Source organism: Caretta caretta, chromosome 2, assembly GCF_965140235.1.
Source record: "Caretta caretta isolate rCarCar2 chromosome 2, rCarCar1.hap1, whole genome shotgun sequence".
Lineage (NCBI taxonomy): Eukaryota > Metazoa > Chordata > Testudines > Cheloniidae > Caretta > Caretta caretta.
Genome location: NC_134207.1, coordinates 45,841,356 through 45,863,244, shown reverse-complemented (window position 1 = coordinate 45,863,244; position 21,889 = coordinate 45,841,356). Strand labels below are relative to the sequence as shown.

The following is a 21,889-nucleotide window of genomic DNA, read 5'->3' as shown; positions in this document are numbered from 1 at the left end:
AATTCTGGGTTAAGCTCCCAATGCCTGATGGGGCAAAAACATTGTCACGGGTGGTTTTGGGTACATGTCGTCAGTCTCCCCTCCCTCCCTCCCACCCTTCGTGAAAGCGATGGCAGACAATCGTCTTGCGCCTCTTGGGTTACACGTGCAGATGCCATAGCACAGCAAGCATGGAGCCACTCAGCTCACTGCTGCTGTTGTGAACATTGTAAACACCTTGCGCATTATCCTGCAGTATGTGCAGAACCTGGCTAGGAGCTGCCAGCATGAGGACGATTGTGAGGAGGACATGGACACAGATGTTCCTGAAAGCATGGGATGTGGCAATTGGCACATCATGGCGGCAGTGGGGCAGGTTGATACAGTGGAAAGCCGATTCTAGCCCCGGAAAACAAGCACAGACTGGTGGGACCGCATAGTGTTGCAGGTATGGAATGATTCACAGTGGCTGCAAAACTTTCGCATACGTAAGGCTACTTTCCTTGAACTTTGTGAGTTGCTTTCCCCTGCCTTAAAACACAGGAATACCAAGATGAGAGCTGCCCTGACAGTTGAGAAGTGAGTGGCGATAGCCCAGTGAAAGCTTGCAACGCTGGACTGCTACAGGTCAGTCAGGAATCAATTTGGAGTGGTCAAATGTACTGTGGGGGCTGCTGTGATCCCAGTAGCCAATGCAATCACTGACCTTCTACTAGCAAGGATAGTGACTCCGGGAAATGTGCAGCTTATAGTGGATGGCTTTGCTGCAATGGGTTTCCCTAATTGTGGTGGGGCGATAGTTGGAACGCATATCCCTATCTTGGCACCGGACCATCTTGCCAACAGTACAGAAACCTCAAGGGGTACTTCTCAATGGTGCTTCAAGCACTGGTGGATCACAAGGGACGTTTCACCGACATCACTATGGGATGGCTGGGAAAGGTGCATGACGCTCGCATCTTTAGGAACTCAGTGCTGTTTGAGCAGCTGCAAGAAGGGACATACTTCCCAGTCCAGAAAATTACCCTTAGGATGAAGAAATGCCCGTAGTTATCCTTGGGGACCCGGCCTACCCCATGCTCCCATGGCTCATGAAGCCGTACACAGGCAGCCTGGACAGTAGTAAGGAGCAGTTTAACTATAGGCTGAGGAAGCGCAGAATGGTGGTAGAATGTGCCTTTGGATGTTTAAAAGTTAGCTGATGCTGTTTACTGACTAGGTTAAACCTCAGTGCAACCAACATTCTCATTGTTATTGCTGCTTGCTGTGTGGTCCATAATATCTGTTAGAGTAAGGAGGAGAAGTTTATGGTGGGGTGGCAGGTTGAGGCAAATCGCTTGGTGGCCGATTTTGAGCAGACAGACACCAGGGCGATTAGAAGAGCACAGCTAGGCGCGCTGTGCATCAGAAAGGCTTTGAAAACCAGTTTCATGACTGGCCAGGCTTCGGTGTGACAGTTGTATGTGTTTCTCCTTGTTGCAAACCCACCCCCTTTGTTGATTTTAATTCCCTGTAAGCCGACCACTCTCCCCCCTTCAATCACAGCTGGCAAAGGAAATAAAGTAACTATCGTTTTGAAACCATGCATTCTTTCTTTATTAATTAAAAAAAAAGTGAGATAACTGACAAGGTAGTCCAGTCGGGTGGGGGAGGAGGGAAGGACAAGGCCACATTTTTGATTTGCAGCCACGCTAAAAATCAAAACTGTTCGAACGAAAGCCTTCTGTTGCTTGGGCCATCCGCTGAAGTGGCTCGGTGCCCGGAGCTTCTCCCCCCCCCCCCCGCCATATTGAAGGGCAAATTTATTAGTGCTTTTTTGAGTGTCCCAGATATGGGATTTGGACATCTCATTGGAGCATCCAGATTTGAACAATGGAAAGATGTTTGAAATCAACAAGCACAATCTTCATGCTCATCAAGTTCTCACCAAGGAAGTTCTTTTGAGTGTATAGGACTTCAGGCAAGATTTATTTAATTTTGCATTGAGAATAGTGGATTGTGAGATATTTGCAAAAGTCACAAGATTAATAGTAGACCTGAGATACTGTCTTCTTGTTTTCCTTGTTCTGGTATAATATTTTTATCTTCTGTACCATGATGCCAAAAAGATATGGTGCAGCCTTTCCGTCTGGCTAGCCATGTTTTCAGATGCATATATCCAGATCTGGGAAATTAACTGTAATTCTGACTAATCTGACCCTAATTTGCATCTTTGGTGACCCTGCATTACTGTCATACTTGTAGTTTGGAACTGGCACATTCAATAGTAATTCTCAAGCCAGGTTAAGATACAGGACTTAGCAGCTTTTCTTGTTTGCACCCAAGTTAATTATTCTATAGCTATCTGCGTTTGTGATCTCCCTGCAGTGGTGCCACACGTCCGCCAGCTTGGCCAGTGTAGCATACCATGTGATGTGTCACGAAGCCCAGTGATAGCCAGAGAGCTCCATTTTAAAAGAAACCCTGGCACATAATGTTATCTTCTGATAATGAGTTAACTAAAGCATGCCACCACAGTATTTATATATTGTATCTGAACCTATTGTTCATTCCTTGTTTGCAGTTCTTTACATTGGAATAGCCATTCTTTCTTGAAAGCCTTACTTTCACCGCCGTGGGGTTCTTCTTCCTTAAAAATAAGGAGGAGCTGGAGTCTCCATTCTTAATTACTTTTCAGTGTGAAGAAGTGCAATACAGTAGTACTATTACCATCTGTTTCCTGCCCTTTGACTACTTTTTGAACCCAACGAATGTACTGTAACAAAGTTGAGCCTGAAAAACTAAAATCAGTGAGCAAAATCAAACCACCCTCTACTCTGTTTGTTAATAAAATGGTTGGAACTTTTATAATACCTTACATCTGAGGATTTCATGCTTAAGAGGGTCTTATTAAGCTTTATGACACCCTTCTGATGATACCCATTGCACAGATTGGTAAACTGAAACGTGCAGTTTGTCTGAAACCATAAAAATCAGTGGCAGAGCCAGGAATAGAATCTAGGATTTCTGAGTCCTTGTGACCTGTCCTAACGACTAGACAGCACTGTCTCATTGTTTTCTAGGTAACATAGAAGGAATGAGAAACTACTTTTGGAAACTAAATGGACATAACAGGACAGACTTTAAAAACAAAACACAAAGGGCTGAGTTATACCTACATTGTGCCCCTGAAATATAGGGGTGTGAAAAGCACTGTTCAGCAGCAGCAGCTCCCTTAGACAGGTGGAATTCCCCCAGGGATGCTGGGGATGTGTGGGTCAAAGTGGCCCCCGCTATAGCATTTCCAGGGTTCAGTGCGGACTCTGTTTGTGTGGGCCAGCTCTGTTGAGCAGTGAGGAGGGGATGGGTTATGGCTCTTGTTTTTCCTGAATGCTAAGCACCTAAGGGTATGTCTACATTACAAAATTAGGTCGATTTTATAGAAGTCGATCTTTAGAAATCGATTTTATACAGTCGATTGTGTATGTCCCCACGAAGCGCATTAAGTCGGCGGAGTATGTCCTCAATACCATGGCTAGCATTGACATACGGAGCAGTGCACTGTGGGTAGCTGTCCCACAGTTCACGCAGTCTCCGCTGCCCATTGGAATTTTGGGTTAAGCTCCCAATGCCTGATGAGGCAAAAACATTGTTGAGGGTGGTTTTGGGTACCTGTCGTGAGTCGACCCTCCCTCCATGAAAGCAACAGTAGACAATCGTTTTGCTCCTTTTTTCCTGGGTTATCCGTGCGGACGCCATACCACAGCAAGAATGGAGCCTGCTCAGCTCACCGCTGCTGTTGTGAGCATTGTAAACACCTCGCACATTATCGTGGAGTATGTGCAGAACCAGACTAAGAGACACCAGCACGAGGAAGATTGTGATGAGGACATGGACACAGGTGTTCCTGAAAGCATGGACTAAAGGATGACCCAACACTCTCACAAATCTTGGGAGACAGGCCAGTCCTTGCTTACAGACAGCCCCGCAACCTGAAGCAAATACTCACCAACAACCACATACCACACAACAGAACCACTAACCCAGGAACCTATCCTTGCAACAAAGCCCGTTGCCAACTGTGCCCACATATCTATTCAGGGGACACCATCACAGGGCCTAATAACATCAGCCACACTATCAGAGGCTTGTTCACCTGCACATCCACCAATGTGATATATGCCATCATGTGCCAGCAATGCCCCTCTGCCATTTACATTGGTCAAACTGGACAGTCTCTACGTAAAAGAATAAATGGACACAAATCAGATGTCAAGAATTATAACATTCATAAACCAGTCGGAGAACACTTCAATCTCTCTGGTCACGCAATCACAGACATGAAGGTCGCTATCTTACAACAAAAAAACTTCAAATCCAGACTCCAGCGAGAAACTGCTGAATTGGAATTCATTTGCAAATTGGATACTATTAATTTAGGCTTAAATAGAGACTGGGAGTGGCTAAGTCATTATGCAAGGTAGCCTATTTCCCCTTGTTTTTTCCTACCCCCCCCCAGACGTTCTGGTTAAACTTGGATTTAAACTTGGAGAGTGGTCAGTTTGGATGAGCTATTGCCAGCAGGAGAGTGAGTTTGTGTGTGTGTGTGTGTGTGTGTTTCCGGGTGTGTGGGTGTGTGTGTGAGAAAGCCTGGATTTGTGCTGGAAATGGCCCACCTTGATTACCATGCACATTGTAGGGAGAGTGGTCACTTTGGATGAGCTGTTACCAGCAGGAGAGTGAGTTTGTGTGTGTATGGGGGTGGGGGGTGAGAAAACCTGGATTTGTGCTGGAAATGGCCCACCTTGATTATCATACACATTGTGAGGAGAGTGGTCACTTTGGATAAGCTATTACCAGCAGGAGAGTGAGTTGGGGGGGGGGGGCAGAGGGTGAGAAAACCTGGATTTGTGCTGGAAATGGCCCAACTTGATGATCACTTTAGATAAGCTATTACCAGCAGGAGAGTGAGTTTGTGTGTGTATGGGGGTGGGGGGGTGAGAAAACCTGGATTTGTGCTGGAAATGGCCCAACTTGATTATCGTGCACATTGTAGGGAGAGTGGTCACTTTGGATAAGCTATTACCAGCAGGAGAGTGAGTTTGTGTGTGTGGTTTTTGGAGGGGGGTGAGGGAGTGAGAGAACCTGGATTTGTGCAGGAAATGGCCCACCTTGATTATCATACACATTGTGAAGAGAGTGGTCACTTTGGATGGGCTATTACCAGCAGGAGAGTGAGTTTTGGAGGGGTGGGGGCGGAGGGTGAGAAAACCTGGATTTGTGCTGGAAATGGCCCAACTTGATGATCACTTTAGATAAGCTATTACCAGCAGGACAGTGGGGTGGGAGGAGGTATTGTTTCATGGTCTCTGTGTGTATATAATGTCTTCTGCAGTTTCCACGGTATGCATCCGATGAAGTGAGCTGTAGCTCACGAAAGCTCATGCTCAAATAAATTGGTTAGTCTCTAAGGTGCCACAAGTACTCCTTTTCTTTTTGCGAATACAGACTAACACGGCTGTTACTCTGAAATGTGGCAACTTGGACATCATGGTGGCAGTAGGGCTGGTTCATACAGTGGAACGCCAATTCTGGGCCCGGAAAACAAGCACAGACTGGTGGGACTGCATAGTGTTGCAGGTATGGGATGATTCACAGTGCCTGCAAAACTTTTGCATGCGTAAGGCCACTTTCCTTGAACTTCGTGAGTTGCTTTCCCCTGACCTGAAGCGCAGGAATACCAAGATGAGAGGGGCCCTGACAGTTGAGAAGCGAGTGGCAATAGCCCTGTGGAAGCTTGCAACACCTGATTGCTACCGGTCAGTTGGGAATCAACTTGTAGTGGGCAAGTCTACTGTGGGGACTGCTGTGAATCAAGTAGCCAATGCAATCACTGACGGTCTGCCATCAAGGGTAGTGACTCCGGGAAATGTGCAGCTCATAGTGGATGGCTTTGCTGCAATGGGGTTTCCTAACTGTGGTGAGATGACAGACGGAACACATATCCCTATCTTGGCACCAGACCACCTTTCCGACCAGTACGTAAACCGCAAGGGGTACTTCTAAATGGTGCTGCAAGCAGTTGTGGATTACAAGGGACGTTTCACCTACATCCACATAGGATGGCCGGGAAAGGTGCATGACATTCACATCTTTAGGAATTCGGGGGTGTTCTAGCAGTTGCAAGAAGGAACTTACTTCCCAGACCAGAATATTACCATTGGGGATGTTGAAACACCAATAGTTATCCTTGGGGACCCAGCCTACCCCTTGCTCCCATGGCTCATGAAGCCGTTCTCAGGCAGCCTGGACAGTAGCAAGGAGCAGTTTAACTATAGGCTGAGGAAGTGCAGAATGGTGGTAGAATGTGCCTTTGGACGTCCAAAAGTTCGCTGGCGCTGTTTGCTGACTAGGTTAAACCTCAGTGCAACCAACATTCCCATTGTTACTGCTGCTTGCTGTATGTGCCATCTGTGAGAGTAAGGAGGAGAAGTTTATGGTGAGGTGGGAGGTTGTGGCAAATCGCCTAGTGGTTGATTTTGAGCAGCCAGACACCAGGGCGATTAGAAGAGCACAGCTAGGCTCGCTGTGCCTCAGAAAGGCTTTGAAAACCAGTTTCATGACTGGCCAGTCTATGGTGTGACAGTTGTGTGTGTTTCTCGTTGCTGCAAACCCGCCCCCTTTGTTGATTTTAATTCCCTGTAAGCCAACCACCCTCCCCCCTTCGATCACAGCTGGCAAAGGAAATAAAGTAACTATTGTTTTGAAACCATGCATTCTTTCTTTATTAATTAAAAAAAAGTGAGATAACTGACAAGGTAGTCCGGGTGGGGTGGGGTGGGGTGCGGGAGGAGGGAAGGAGGAAAGAACAAGGTCACATTGCTTATTGTAGCCACACTACAAATCAAAACTGTTTGAATGACAGTCTTCTCTTGCTTTGGGCCGCCCCTCCCATCCCCACGTTCTTGGGCATCTGGGTGAGGAGCATATGGAACTTGGGGAGAAGGGCAAGTTATACAATGGATGCAGTGGGGGTTTGTGCTTTTGTTGGCTTTCCTGCAGCTCCAACATATGCTTCATCATGTCCGTTTCTCCCCCATTAGCCTCACATTGCCTCCTGCCTCTGCTCTTTGCGCTTACTTAATGCTTTCCTGGCCTCTGCCTCTGAATGCCTCCATGCATTAAGCTGTGCCCTGTCAGTGCAGGAGGACTGCATGAGCTTGGAAAACATGTCATCGCGTGTGCATTTTTTTCGCTTTCTGATCTGCGATAACCTCAGTGTTTGGTTTCCATGCAGCCGCAGTAAACCTTTTGGTACACGGGGTTGGCTTCATACACCTTCGTAACATGTGGGAATGGTTTCAAACTGCAGCGCCATCCTTTCCCATAGCAAGCAATGCTGGTTGGGTTTCACGTTTAAAAGGAGGGGCTACGGTTTTCGGGTGGATGTGCAGCATACACCTCCCCCCACCCCACCGCGTGACTATTCTCTTGGATGATCCCTTCACCCCTCCCCCCGCCGCGTGGCTATTCTCCGGGATGATCCCTTTTAGCCAAGCGCGAACAACCCAGCATGAACGTGGTCCTTTTACTGTTCCCTTACAAAAATTCCTCTATTTCAACCAGGTGACCATGAATGATATCACTCTCCTGAGGCTAACACAGAAAGATAAAGACCAAATGTTGCTTGAATGTGACCAAAACCCAGGACCATTCGCTGCCATGCTTTGTGCTGCAATGATTCCAGACTACTTGCTACTTGCTTGGCGCGGTAAAGTGTCCTACCGTGGAGGATGAAATAAGGCAGAGTACCTCCAGGAGAGCTTGATGGAGATGTCCCTGGAGGATTCCCGCTCCATCCCCAGACATGTTAACAGACTTTTCCAGTAGCTGTACTGGCCACAAATGCATCCCAATTCTTCAGGGCAAATCAAACAATTGCTTTTAAAGCCTCTAGTGTAGTACAAATGTGCACTCACCAGAGGTATCTTCTCTTGCTTCAGGGTCTGGAAACCTGCCTTGGGAGGGTATTGGCTCCAGGGTGATGAAAAGGTCCTGGCTGCTGGGGAGAACGGATTCACCGCTTGCCTGCTGCGCATTCTCCTCCTCCTCCTCCTCCTCATCCACAAAGTGCTCCTCCTCTCTTGCAGGTGTCCATGGACAGTGGTAGGGTCCCTCCTAGAATGCCATGCAGCTGATCATAGAAGCGGCATGTGTGGGGCTCTGACCCGGAGCAACTGTTTGCCTCCTTTGTCTTTTGGTAGGCTTTCCTGAGCTCCTTACTTTGACGCGACACTGCTGTGTGTCCCTGTTATAGCCTCTCTCCACCATGCCCTGTGTGATTTTGGCAAATATATTAGCATTTCTTCTTTTTGATCAGAATTCGGCCTGCACAGATTCTTCTCCCCATACAGCAATCAGATCCCAGTGTCTCTTGTTTTGTCCATTCTGGAGCTCATTTGCGATTCTAGGACTGCACGGTCACCTGTGTTGCTGAGCTCGCCACGCGCAGGAAATGAAATTCAAAATTTCCCGGGGCTTTTCCTGTGTACATCAGAGTTCAAAGTGTTGTCCAGAACGGTCACATTGGAGTACCTTGGTATAGCTCCTGGAGACCAATACTGTCGAAATTACATCTGTACTACCCCAAATTCAAACCAGCAAGGTCGATTTTAGTGCTCCACCCCTCAGTGGGGAGGAGTACAGCAGTTGATTTTAAGAGCCCTTTAGGTAGACGGGGTGGGGTTGGTTGTGTAGACGCATTGGTTATAAAATCAACCTAACACAGCTAAATTTGACCTGACCTCATAGTGTGGACTAGGGCTAAGCCTTATAAGTTTTTGGTAACTTCCCAAATACTCTGCTCTCCTGCTTTACATGTATTGGTCTTTTTAACTCCATTACCATTTTATTTTTCTAGTTTTCCTGGTCAGATGGTAGTATTCATGGACATGTAAGAGATAGGATTCTGCCTGTAGTATGAAAATCAATTTCTGTCACAGTGTACATCTTTACCACAACAAGTATTATTCTAAATTGTCTGCTTACAAAATATTTATTACTTAAGAGGACATTGTCATGTCTTTTAGACCAAAATGAAGTCATTTTATTTCATCAGCAAACAGTAAGGACCCAGTGTGGTGTTCTCTTGAGTTATGAGTTGCTCTGCAGGATGTGATTTGTGCACTGTTCAGTGCAGAAAATATATGCATGCTTGTTGATAGACTAAACTTCCTAAAGCAGACCCTTGTGAATGAGCAGCTGCATATAAGATGGGAATAGCAACTCAGATCTAAACTTTGGGAAAAAAAATCCAGTTGACCTTTTAAAGGGATGTTGGTTGGCATGAATAGTATCCCAATGCAAATTTTCAAATGGAACTCTGTCTCTTAATTACATGAATGCAATCATTTGTGAGTGTGGTAGCATTTGAACCTGGAACTGGTAGTGGAGATAGATGTAAGTATAAAGCCCCTATTTTGATAATTTGACCCTCTGTTTAGAAGCAAGCCTGCCAAGTATCATATGTCATCATCTTTTTATTCTTTATTTCTGAGTGAGGAATAATGTGTATGCCCATGTTCAAGCCTGATTGTCATAGCATGCTGTAAAAAATCCTTGAGGCTTCTCCACAATAGCAATTTAGGAATATGGGTACTAATTTTACTAGAGCAGATAAGGCCAGAAAGGTTAAATGACTAGTCTGTAGTCTGATGAGTTGTACTGGAGAAAGAGAATTGGGCTTCAGGAGGAACTAAAAGCTGGGGTGTGAGTGTAAGTCTGTGGGTTGCTCCTGCGTGTGGTATAGATAGAAACAGTAAAATCCTGAGCATGTTTTCTTGGAAACAGCTTTATTAAATGTACTGCTTTTCTGACAGCTCTGCCTCCTTGTTGCATCATATATTGCTAATGAACCATTGTCTAAATCAGGGGTGGGAAAACTTTTTGGCCCAATGGCCACATTGGGGTTCCGAAACTATATGGGGGGCTGGGCGTAGTGTATTAAATTGATCCCCGTAGGAATGTGCTACTTACCGTGTACTACTTAACGGCTGCCAGTCTTGGTGCTCTAAGCAGCATGGTAAGGGGGCGGGGAGCAGGCGGGTTGGATAAGGGGCAGGGGGTGGGGGTGGGATAGGGGTCGGGGCCGACAGGGAGCAGGGGGGTGGGGTCCTGGGGGGGCGGGTTAGGGGCGGGAGGTCCTGGCAGGGGGCAGTAAGGGGACAAGGAGTAGGGAGGGTTGGATGGGTCTGGGGTTCTGAGGGTGGCAGTCGGGGTGAGAAGTGGGAAGGGGTGGATAGGGGGTGGCAGCCAGGCTGTTTTGGGAAGCACAGCTTTCCCTACGCGCGTGTAGTGTATTAAATTGCTCCCTGTAGAAATGTGCCACTTATGGTGTACTACTTATGGCTGTCAGTCCTGGTGCTCGGTAGGTCGCACGTTCCTATGGGGAGCAATTTAATACACTACACCTGTCAGCTGTCACAGCTGCACTGCCTGGCAGGAGGTCGCAGCCCAGAGCGCTGGTGGCATGGCACACTGAGGCTGCAGGGAAGGGGCTAGGGGCGAGCCTCCCCGGCCGGGAGCTCAAGGGCCAGGCAGGACAGTCCCGCTGTCCATAGTTTGCCCACCTCTGGTCGAAAGTTACACAGCACATCACTGGCAGAAAGTGAGGGATATAGTCAGGTCACCAGATACCCAGTCCTTCCTCAAAGCCACTAGAGCATGCTGTCTCTGAACTCCTTGGTGGAGTTCAGACTTGGGATCACATGAATACATATGGATTATTATTATGTAAATGTAACTAAACTGCTGAGCTCTGTTTGTTTGGGTTTTTGAATCCATTAAGCTTCCAATCAAACTGTATGAAGGTAAAACTACAAGGACCGGTTTTTTCAATTCATGCTTGATACAGTACTTGAACCTGCAGACCCCTGCATTTGTATTGGCAAGCTGGTTCATTCATTCTGTTCGTTCCCTCTGGGTGACCTGGCATTGGCCGCTGTCGGAAGACAGGATACTGGGCTAGATGGACCTTGGGTCTGTCCCAGCATGGTTGTTCTTATGTTCTTATGTTGGTTTACTTCCACACAATTTAGTGTCTGATATGAAAATTTGGCCCTACAGATAAATTCAGACAGCATAAATATATAGCTCTTAAAAAAACCCAACTCCCCACAAAAAACTTAAGATTTTGGAATAGAGAAATAAAACTCATTTAGCTGGAGTGTTCATTATGGGCATTATTAAAGGAGACTTCTTGTACAGGTTGGTTGGCTTCTTGTACAACTACCCAGGACAGGGTTGTTTAACCAATTTAAGGTACAGTCTTTCATCTCATAATTTATTTAACTAATTTCTGTAGGAATGAACATGACTTGAAAAACTACAATAGAATTATTAGAATTTTATTAGGTTGCTAATTCAGAGCTGTCATGGCCATTTTACAAATAACTACACATTTTAGGACCCAACAAGCTATTGAAGTCTATGAATGTGTTAACTATGGTAAAGGGCAGGGGAAAAAAGGTTTAAAATTAAAATGAATATTGCAAATGAAATAACGTTGTAAAATTAATTTAAATTTTTAAAAGAGAAACTCTTGTGCCCTGGATGGTCTTCCAATGGATGGGGCTATGGACTGGGACTTACGAGGTTCTGCCACTGACCTGCTGTGTGACTTGGATAAGTCACTGTGCCTCAGTTTCCCCTCCTATCCGTTGTCTGTTTAGATTTGTATGCTGTTCCAAGCGGGGACTATATTTTACTTTGTGTACAGACAGTGCCTGGCACAGTGAGGTCCAATCTCAGTGGGGGCCTCTATGCAATACTGTAATATGACACTTCAAGAAACGTAGTAGTAGTAGATCCCTGTATTTCTCAAGTCGTTGAACTTCCAGAGGTCTGTGGAAACCAGTATAGCTCCATTTCTTAAATGCTTGCTTTATTTAGACAGAGTGGAAGAGGCAAAGCTCTCAATGTCTTTTATCACCTCATTTTCTTGGTGTAGTGTCTTGATTTTCAAGTATATTTAAAAAACAAAACCAAAAGATCAGTAAATTTTCCACAGACTCCTCCTATTGATCCATTTTCACGCTAGATTATACATATTAGACTTGCATTAGCACCCAGTCTTGCTGTTTTTACACTGGCAAAACTCCTGTTCATTTGTTTTTATTAATGTGCTCAGTGCTGCAGCAGGCACAAAAGATGGCCCCAAGGATATCTATTTTAATATTACTCTTCAAGCTAAAACTATAATGTGATTTTGCCTGTAGAAGGCCTGCAGTATCAGACCTTAGAAGAATTACTTACTTCATTTACAGGGTGTTCAGAAAATTGGGAGTTATTAGTTTCTTATGAGACAACTTTATTGAGAGTAATATCAAACACCAGTGTTACAGCTCTGCCTTAATTGTGTATGTAGTGTAGAAATATTTTCTATTTTTGCAATTTTTACATTGAATTTTATTGTTTTTTTTTTTTTTAAAGAAAATGAAGATAAGCAGAAACGTGCACCTCTTGCCTGTAAGGACATTGCTGTGCTCTTACAAATGCTTTAACCATCCTGGCCATGGATTCTTTGGAATTGCTGTACCATAGAGCAGGCAAGGAATTCACTCAGAACATCAATCAGATTGCCCTCTTTGGTATTGTTTACCCTTACCCGAGAGCTAGTTCTTAGAGTTCAGTATTGTGTCTGTTCTCAATGTAAAATATATATTATGGAGAGATAATGAATTACAAAGAAATGATCTCCATATACATAATTATTCCGTTCAACTGTGTGATGCTGATGTTTTTTGGCAGACTTAACACAGCTTCTAAAAGTGGATGAATTAAACCAATGACATTGTTTAAATATGAGTTTTATAGTGTAAATTGTAAACAAATTGTATTGTGGCTTCATTGACAGATGTCTTGTTATGTTCTAATGTGAAATTATTTGTTTTTCTGAGAATTTAGGATCAAATTTTAAAGCTTCAAAGAAATATATGGAGACGTGTCAAAGTGATTCCTTATATATTTTTTCATTGCCATTATAAATCCAGTTTTTTAGAAGTTTTGTATCTTGGCATACAAATGTCTTAGCACAGGAGCAAATATGTATGAGTGCTTTAAAAATGAAAAAGAAAGATTACCAGTTTTAAGATTTTTTTTTGCATAAAACAATTTTAATTTTTAAAGAGGCACATATGCCTCATGGAAAACTTTGAGAAAACATTCTATACAGAAACAATTCTTAGATGTTTTGTTTTTTTGTGGTTTCTTTTCTTCCCTGCTTTCTGATCCCTTTGGATGTTTTTAGATTGAAACAGGCATTTTTAAATCTTTCTCCCCTAAATTTATAATCCTCTGTTAATGTCATTAACCTGTCCTTTGCAACGAATCATAATGTTACGAACAGGGACCCTTTTTCTGGAAAGTGCTCAAGCATGTGCTTAAATGTAAGCACGAGCAGTCCTATTGATTTCAGTGGGACTGTTCATCTGTTGAAAGTTAAGAATGTGGTTAAGTACCTTTCTGCATTGGGTCCAGAATGATTTCAGGTGAGAATAAGCAGGAACAGTCACATATTTAAAGAGCAAAGACTGTTTTTAAACAATATGTTTCCTAGGAGTAAAGAACAAGTTAACAAATACCAAAAAACTCAAGCAGAATTTTCTCTAAATAGAATATTTTTGTAATTTTTACATTTCCATGAGGCATCGGTGGAGCACCAAAAAACATTTCTCAAGAACTTTGTCTCATAATATGGTGTACTCACTTCAAGTGAAATTCATTGCAGACAGAGGGCGTGTCATGGAACCAGTACGGTAATGCTGTGCAGATAATAGTGGGCGCAGGCTGAGTGAAGGGAGGATTCACCATACCTCTCTGAAAGTACAAACAAGAAGGAGGGCATTGAGGATAGACTAGGGAACAAACTGCCAGTTCTGTGCATATGCAGATTCAGTGACTAGGAACCCCATACAGGGGGCATGGAGTAGAAGCTGCAAAAGGTCTCCATCCTCCACAGTTTCCAGGTAGGACAGTCTTATAGAATGTGATCACTCAAGCTGTGAGAGAATCCCACTTTTATTACATTATCAAAAATGAAGAAACAGATGTAGATGGAACTTTGGATGCTGAAATTCTGCTCTTTCACATGGACAGGAGCATCTGCTTTGCATTGCACACACTTGGTATACATACTAAATATGTTCTAAATACACATTTACATCATAGGTCTCGACTGTCCTATTAAATAACTAATGCCCTGAATGAATAACTGCCTGATCAATATTTCTGTTGTATTTTCTCAGTTAATAGGCACTTCAGAGAGACATTTGGTTAGTTTGGTTTTAAAATAATTTGTTTTTAAAATAATTCAGTTTGACACAAATTGTCTGAAGCAAGAAAAGTTAAATTCAAAGCTGCCTTAGCCGCCTCCTTTTATTGCAGTGGAGTTATTTATACTTGGCTTCTAATACAATATGTGCTGCATTTTTTCCTTTTTGGCTAAGGTCCAGACTAATATTGGTTTAATATCTGTAAACATCCTCTTTTGGGGAACACTACATAAAGTTTCCAACAGGATGCATTCAATGAGCTAATAGATTTGTCCTGTCTTTAATTACAATGATTATATTGCCAAGGCATAAGAAGATGAGTTAAGCAGTATCAGCCTTAACTTTGAAAAGCCTTGCCTGTATCAGATGTGTCACAACCTCACTGTCACTCAGTGCCTTGTGTGTTAATTTCTTTGTGCAAGTATCTGTGAAATACATGATAAGATGAACAGAACACTTACACAACCTAGAAATGCCCTCCAGGTACCCAGTGAAACTGCAGCTTCAAGAAACTAAAAATGCTGCATTTTTGGCCTCCCTTCATCTCCAGGGAGGGGAGTGAGACACCAGTGACCTTCATGAAGATCTTGTTTGGGCGTGAATGGGATTGCATAGTCCTTGGGAACACACTTTCCCTGTAGAGAGAGAAGGACTCCATTGGTGGTGTCCATTTGATTCATTGTGTAATCATGCTGCAGGGCAGAATCACTGACTGCTCCTGAAGAACACTCTCTTCTGCTTAAATCAGCGTGACTAATACATGCTGTGCTTATGCTTATGTCTGTGATGTGCGGAATCATGCTCCAGGCCACCAGATGAAACAGGAGAAGAATACTTTTGTGTATTTTTGTAAAGATTCATCTGAAGATAGTAATAGTGACCATGACACAGAATATTCCATGGGGATTAATAGGATTTGGGGCCATCTACAACTCTCAGCTAGTCCTTGACTCCCAAATAGCATTTGTTATTACAATGAATGTCTCCCAGCAATGTTTTTGCCTGGAATATCTGTGGGTGTCACAAATCACAAACATCCTGCACAGTAGTGAACTGTCTGTTAAACTCCCATTTAAATCCAGTCAAAACTCCCTTGTATTCAGTGAGAGCAGGTTCTTCATACCCAAGTCGTGAGCCCTGTGGAAATAGTATTTGTTTCCACCTTAACTCAGAAAGAAAAGGAGGACTTGTGGCACCTTAGAGACTAACAAATTTAGAATCTCAAACTACTATAGGTAAGTGAAATCCAGCGGGTCTGATGTAAACTGATGGGGAGTGTGAAAAATGAAGGTTCACCTGCTATTTAAGGTCCAAAGGGTATTTTACTTTCTTTGATGTTTTTCCCAGATGTCTTTCTGCTATGCAGGCCTCATGTAGCACAGAAGGATTTTCAATAATCTTGCTGCTCCTGCTAGCAGGAATTAATAAAAAAGGAATGAACCAATAAGGATTACCATTGTTCTTTTCATTGTGCAGTTTATATGGCTAACTAATTATGCTTGTATATCAATGCCAGTGTGATGCTACTTGTGTAACCTCCATGTTACAACAGGCAAAGAAAATAAAAAAGTTGTAAATACCTAAGCACACTGAAGTGTCACCACTGTGATGTCATCATAGGGCCCCTGGACATCGGTTAAAGGGCCTTCATAGGACTATTAGTAAGAAATATAGTTTCTCATAATAACCAAGGAAAGACAGACTGAAAAGATTTTCAAAGTTAAATTTACATTAATCTATAATTGTGAACAAAATATTTATGCATAAATAAAATATTTGATATATGGATTTTCACAATACTAGCCTGAGTTGCAGCTTGAACACCCCTTAAAAAGGTTACTCTGCCTCTGCAAAACTCTTCACATATGATACAGTCCCTGGAAGCTCCAGTGAAGTGAGGCTACAGCTGTGATATAGGCAGATGTTTGAACACTTGGGAAACACAAAGACAGCCTGATAAGGAAGGTTGTGCAGGAGGACGTGAAACCTCTGGGTCTATGGGGCCAAGGAAGGATCCATCCGAAGCAGATAATGGTAGTTGAGTGGGTACAGGGTCTGATCTGAGTGAAGAAGCAGTAAATATCCAAGTCAATGAGGAAGAATGCCAGGCTGGTAATAGCTGGGTGGAAGGGAGATTGGTAACCAGGAATAATGGGAGCCAGTGGTAGTAAAAGAACTCCCCAAATATAAATTTGCTTCAATTTAAAATCAATCAATTGAATCTATCATGCCTGTAGGTTCTCTAATTTAAGTTGTTTGCTGCATCTGGGATAGGTTGAAAAGGGACCCTATGCAAGGGGATTTCAAGACAGCAGGCACAGAATGCTGTATTGTCTGTGCTCAGACCATGCTGGAACACTGGTGATACTTTAAAAATAATTGATAATGTCTGACGTAACAATTGATCACTTGAGAATGCCTTTAATGCATTTGAAGGTATGTACCAATTCTAAGGTTATAGAAATATGTTGCACTTGTATAGATTGTGACATATATTGCATCCTATCCTTGGGACCGTATGGTATTAAGTTCATGTATCACGGTGGGCCAGGGATTGTGTGCAGGTCCAGTGAGGACGGTTCCCACAGCTTCAGGAACAAAAAACAGTAGGGGTTGATTAAGGTGAATCAGCTAGGTTGTAAACACCTCCAGAGAGGAACTCTCCCCGGGAGGCTTGCATATACTGGTTCAAACTGGGTTTTCCAGAAACTAACAGACAAAGAAAAGGGCTTTTATTATTTCAAAAGAAAAAAAAGAAAAAAGCTGGGTTTAAATTGACTTGGGGCCGTCTGTCTGACTCAGCAAATGGACAGGACATTCTGTCTCAGGGATGGGGGTACTAACCCTTGCAGTGGGGTTGGAAAGACATTGGCTTTCTAGGGCCCCATAAGATTAACAGGTGACCTGTGGTAAGTATTTATCATGAATGGACCCCAGTCAGACCTGCTGGGAAATAGCAGTGAAGTGCAGAGCGACAGCAAACCCAAACCTCTGGTCTGAAGGGAGAGAGATGTGGGTCTCTGCCCCCTGAGAGGTGATAGCTGAGAAGCCTAAACCTTGAGTGGGTACCCTCAAGGAAGAACAGGAGGGGGTCAGTTAAACCTGAAACTGTGACATATATAAGCACTTTTAAAACAAGAATATTAAAGCATTTTACAAATAATTAAACCATATAACATATATGTGAGGTAATGATGAATTAACCATTTCAAGACTGAAAATTTTGGCCCGTAGCCCATAAGTCCTCCTAACAGAATTTCAAACTGTATATTCCAACATAAGTACATGTGATGGGGTAGTGTGTGATGGAGGGCAGTGGCTTCTAGTGGTCAGCCCACCCAGCCACCTGGTGTGGCCCTTTAAGGGCTTGGAAGGGTCCAGTAGATATATAGGGAGACTTTAGAGTCCCAGGAATGGATGATGCTTGAGGAAGGAATCTTGATACTGTATCATCAAGGGCCTGAAGCTTTGCAGAGAGGGCAGGGCAAGGATCCTCTCACCCCATCAGTTGGGGAGGAGTCAGGAGAAGGGGACCAGTATAAAGGCTGCCTCCTCCCTCACAGCAGGGGCATACTGTCCAGAGAAGGCGGCTGACTGACTCCTCCAGAGTGACAGGCTAATTGGAGAGAGTGTTCAGTTGAAGGGTGCTGGATAAAGCCTTGCAGCTGCCTATTCCAAGCAAGAGGTCTAAGACACAAACCCCAGCTCAAAGAAGAGGGCTGAGGGGGAACTCCTGCCTGGAGCAGGAAGATATCGACTGCTGTAACGGTGCGAGATGAGGGACTGCTCACACACAGCCCAGCTGCTTCAGAGGAGGGCTGGGAATGGTCTTGGAGAAAGTGCCTTCATGGCTTAGTAAGGAGAAGCTATGAGGAATCGGCTCCAGGCGGGGATAGTGGAGACCTGGTGAAGACATCGTCAAGCCGCGTGACAGTAGGGGCAGTTCAGGGAAGAAATAGAGGGATCAAAAACACCCACAGTCCTTATCTGCCTAAAACAGGGTCCTTGGGCTGGAACACAGAGGAGAAGGTGGGCCTGCATTCCCCTGCCTCTCCCCCAGACCAGGAAGGGGTGAATGGGTGTTCAAGAGAAAAAGGCCAAGAATGATAAGCTGCAGATAGATGCTGGAAGATGGGCTTGAAGGCCATTAGATTTTGAATTTCCTATTTGGGGGCTTTTTTGTTTATCCCTGGAAGGGAAATGGACTGAGCAGTGACCTGACGGGAGTGCTAAGCCAAGTATATCAACAGACCGTTATAGCACAAGAACAACTAAAGAGGGTGCTAGACTGAGAGAACCCCTGCAATTGCGTACCTGGATGCTAGGAGGCACTCTGGAGGTCAGAGGTGCGATTACATACAGCTATGCCATTTAATAGACCCCTAATCAAAAAATCAGGAGCATCAAAAGTTTAAAACCGCCCTCCTACACGAACAATTTCCCACCCTTACAATTCTCCATTTTCAAATATGTGGGGAAAAAGATGAGCTTTTCAGTATGTCATGAAAATCATCAGACTTGAGGTATTTTGGAACAAGGGCATGTGTGAATTTCAAAGCCATGGGGTTCTCACAGAGTATCTGGCTGTCAGCATCTTTGCATTTAGAGCAATGGAACTTCAGCTCAAATGTTTCTGCTGATCTCATCTGTGGCAGCGAGGCACAGAGAGCGTGAGAGAGGGTCTCTCAGGCAGGAAGGTCCTAAGCAGTTACTTACCTAATAAAATGAAAATGTGTCAATGTAAAGCGAATAGATGGACTAATTTAGATACTAAATTGTTTGTGGCAAGCAAGAAATTGATTTAATTTAGCAAGGAACAATGGATCTTTGCAAAAACTGTTCTTCCCAAAAGAGTGTTAGCAAGCGAGGGGTGAAAGAACTTAAGTGCATCTTTAAATATATATACCAGGGAAGAAAGCACTGGGAAGAAGTTTTACTTTGTTAGATGCACAATTACTTGTGCAAAATGCACACACAATTCTGTGCCTATATTTGCACATGCAATTACAATGATTAAATGCACAAATAGATAATTTAGATAATTTGTGCATGCTGTTAGCCTGTTGTGCAATATTTTTTTGTACAAATTAGGTATGTATTTTGACTGTGCATCTATTTTATGTGTAATCAGGCCATTAATGTTTAATCAAAAGATAATACTTTAGTTTTGAATTATTATACCTACAACATCCTAGAAATATGTAGCTCTTTCCTGATCAATTACGAAGGAAAATTTCAGTCAAATCTATAGGTAGATACTTTAATTATTTATCCTTTGAAAATACTTAAGATCAAGAGGAACGCTCCTATATAATCCATCAGTCTTGTGGTAAACAAAAGGAATGTGAAATAAAGGCTAGTGACAAAACTTAGGCATGTGCAAAAGGCAGAAGATTTTTTTTAATGGGTGTTTTGATCAGAAATGCACAATCTTGTACAGATTTGGTCCTTTAATGAGCCATCTATTTTTTTATTTTTATGACAGACCAAGGATCTAGCACACTGACTGTGTGTTCAGAGTTGCAGTGCACATTGGATTGTTTTAATTCCTGTTGCTGAGAGAGAAACAACTGGTGCAGTAAAAGCAAGATTCCTGACTGCAAAGCACTAGGCAAGTACACCATGAGTTTCTATTTGGTTTGGTTTCTTTCTAGCGCAATGGCAGACTCGGAGGAAAACATTTACAAACAGCTGACTGTTATGACCTACTCTAAAATGTTTTAAACCTCACAATCATTTCATGAGAGTCTGTTTGATAAATAGAGGCTTCAGCCCTTTTGCGTAAGTCATAATTTGATGTTTATGAGGCAAACAAAGGAGGTGCAGTCCAATTGTGTTAGATATATCCATTTCCTAAGATGATTTTCCTTTTCAGTAGTATGGTTGTTTAGAAAATCACTTACTCAAATCTATTTCTGCCCTCCTAGATTTATTTTTGAGAACCAATAAATGCTGTTATAATTCAGGATACTATTAATAGTAGGTTTCAGAGTAGCAGCCATGTTAGTCTGTATTCGCAAAAAGAAAAGGAGTGGCACCTTAGAGTCTCTAAGGTGCCACAAGTACTCCTTTTCTTTTTATTAATAGTACATTATTCAAACAGGACTTTTTATGTTTTAGTATTACTGATTTCTTAATGTCAGCAATAGCATAGCCTTGTGTACAGTATTTTTGATTTGCATTTTTATATGCTACTAATTAGCAATTCAGCAAAAAACATCTTCAGTAAGGAAAATCGCGTGTAAGACTTGCTGAGCTCATGTTACAAAGTTAGCCTTGGATGCTTTATTTAGAGCATACTGTGAATTCTTCATTTTGAAAGATGGGTACGTTTCTAAAGTGTTTACTTTGCTCTACACAGTAGCAGTCTCAGAAATAAAGTTTCATATATTTGTAGTTTACAATGGAAAGAGAAAACTAAAATAAATGGTATTGTGCTTTGTTTAAATAACACATTCAGTTTAGACATTTTCAGTGATCCTTCTAATAGTTTATAGGTCTCTAGACTATATCTAGGCATTCTTCTTTGAATGCATTTGGCTGACAGACTGGAACTTAACTGGTTCCAGAAGGTAATCCGGAATCAAGAGTACTGGCTATATTATTACTAACTTAGACCTGTGGCCCCTTACAAATTTTTCTTTTGAGTGGCTTTGTTTTCTGCCACAATTATAAAATAATAATCATATTTCAATAGCATCCAGAGGCTCCAGTTCAGATTAGGGCCCCATTATGGTAGCCACTGTCCAAAGACGTGAGGAAAGATGGCTCCTTTTGGATAGAGCCAACAGTCTAAATAGACAAGACAGATAGTGGGTGGTAGGGGAAAACAGAGGCACAGATGGGTGAAGTTCTTTGCCCTATGTCACACAACAGATCAGTGGTAGGGCTGGGAAATAGAACCAGGTTCTCCTGAGTCTTAGTCCAGTGTTTTATCCACGACTAGACCACACTGCTTTTCAGTGTGTCCAAACTATAGAATGTCCTTTCAGCTCTTCCTCTAGAGGAACTGCAATAGTACATAGAAATGAATTGGTTTATAACAGTACTGCACACTGTTGTGTTGGAGAGCCAAAATGTGTATGTGAATGGCAATGGGAGTATAGTGTCATCAAATGCTCTAAAACTGAAGAAATCCATAGGCAACACTACACTTGCTTTACTTGCCACTATACTTGCCACTTAAGTTTGACACAATACTCTGTAAAACACCACAGCAGCAATATCCATTAGATATAATCATAGAAAGCTGAGCTAGAATTGCCCAGTACATCAGTCACTCCATGTTTTCACCCCCACATACATACAGAATCCTGGGGAGCAATGACTTCGCAAAATATTCGTGGGTGGTGTTGGATAATCAGCTGAACATGAGCTCTTTGTTGGACTCTTTGGCCAAAAGAGCTAATGCCATCCTGGGATGGCAAGGTAAGAGTAGAGAGTCTATTTTGCCTCTATATTTGGCACTGGTGCAACTGCTGCTGGAATATTGTGGATCAGTTCTGGTGCCCACAATTCAAGAAGGATGTTGATAAATTGAACAGGGTTCAGAGAATGATTAAAGGATTATAAAACATGCCTTCTAGTGATAGACTCAAGGA

General features: G+C 43.1%; 2 protein-coding genes across 8 annotated transcripts in view; both read left to right on the top strand.

Annotated features, from left to right (window-relative positions):
* Positions 1 to 15,877, top strand: part of LRRC69 (leucine rich repeat containing 69) — a 58,380-nt gene extending 42,503 nt beyond the window's left edge. For 3 of the 5 annotated variants that reach the window (XM_048841188.2, XM_048841186.2, XM_048841190.2), the window contains one exon: positions 12,448 to 15,877. In XM_048841188.2, the coding sequence (XP_048697145.2) occupies positions 12,448 to 12,558 (111 nt within the window). In that variant the 3' untranslated portion in view covers positions 12,559 to 15,877. Of the gene's footprint in view, positions 1 to 235; positions 428 to 5,466; positions 5,599 to 12,447 lie in introns of all 5 variants that reach the window. The other 2 variants (XM_075125063.1, XM_048841185.2) reach the window with 2 other exon arrangements.
* Positions 15,878 to 19,774: 3,897 nt separating this feature from the next.
* SLC26A7 (solute carrier family 26 member 7) overlaps positions 19,775 to 21,889 on the top strand; it is a 139,783-nt gene continuing 137,668 nt past the window's right edge. For all 3 annotated transcript variants that reach the window (XM_075125062.1, XM_075125061.1, XM_075125059.1), the window contains exon 1: positions 19,775 to 19,899. The gene's annotated coding sequence lies outside the window, so the exon portion shown is untranslated. The remainder of the gene's footprint in view (positions 19,900 to 21,889) is intronic.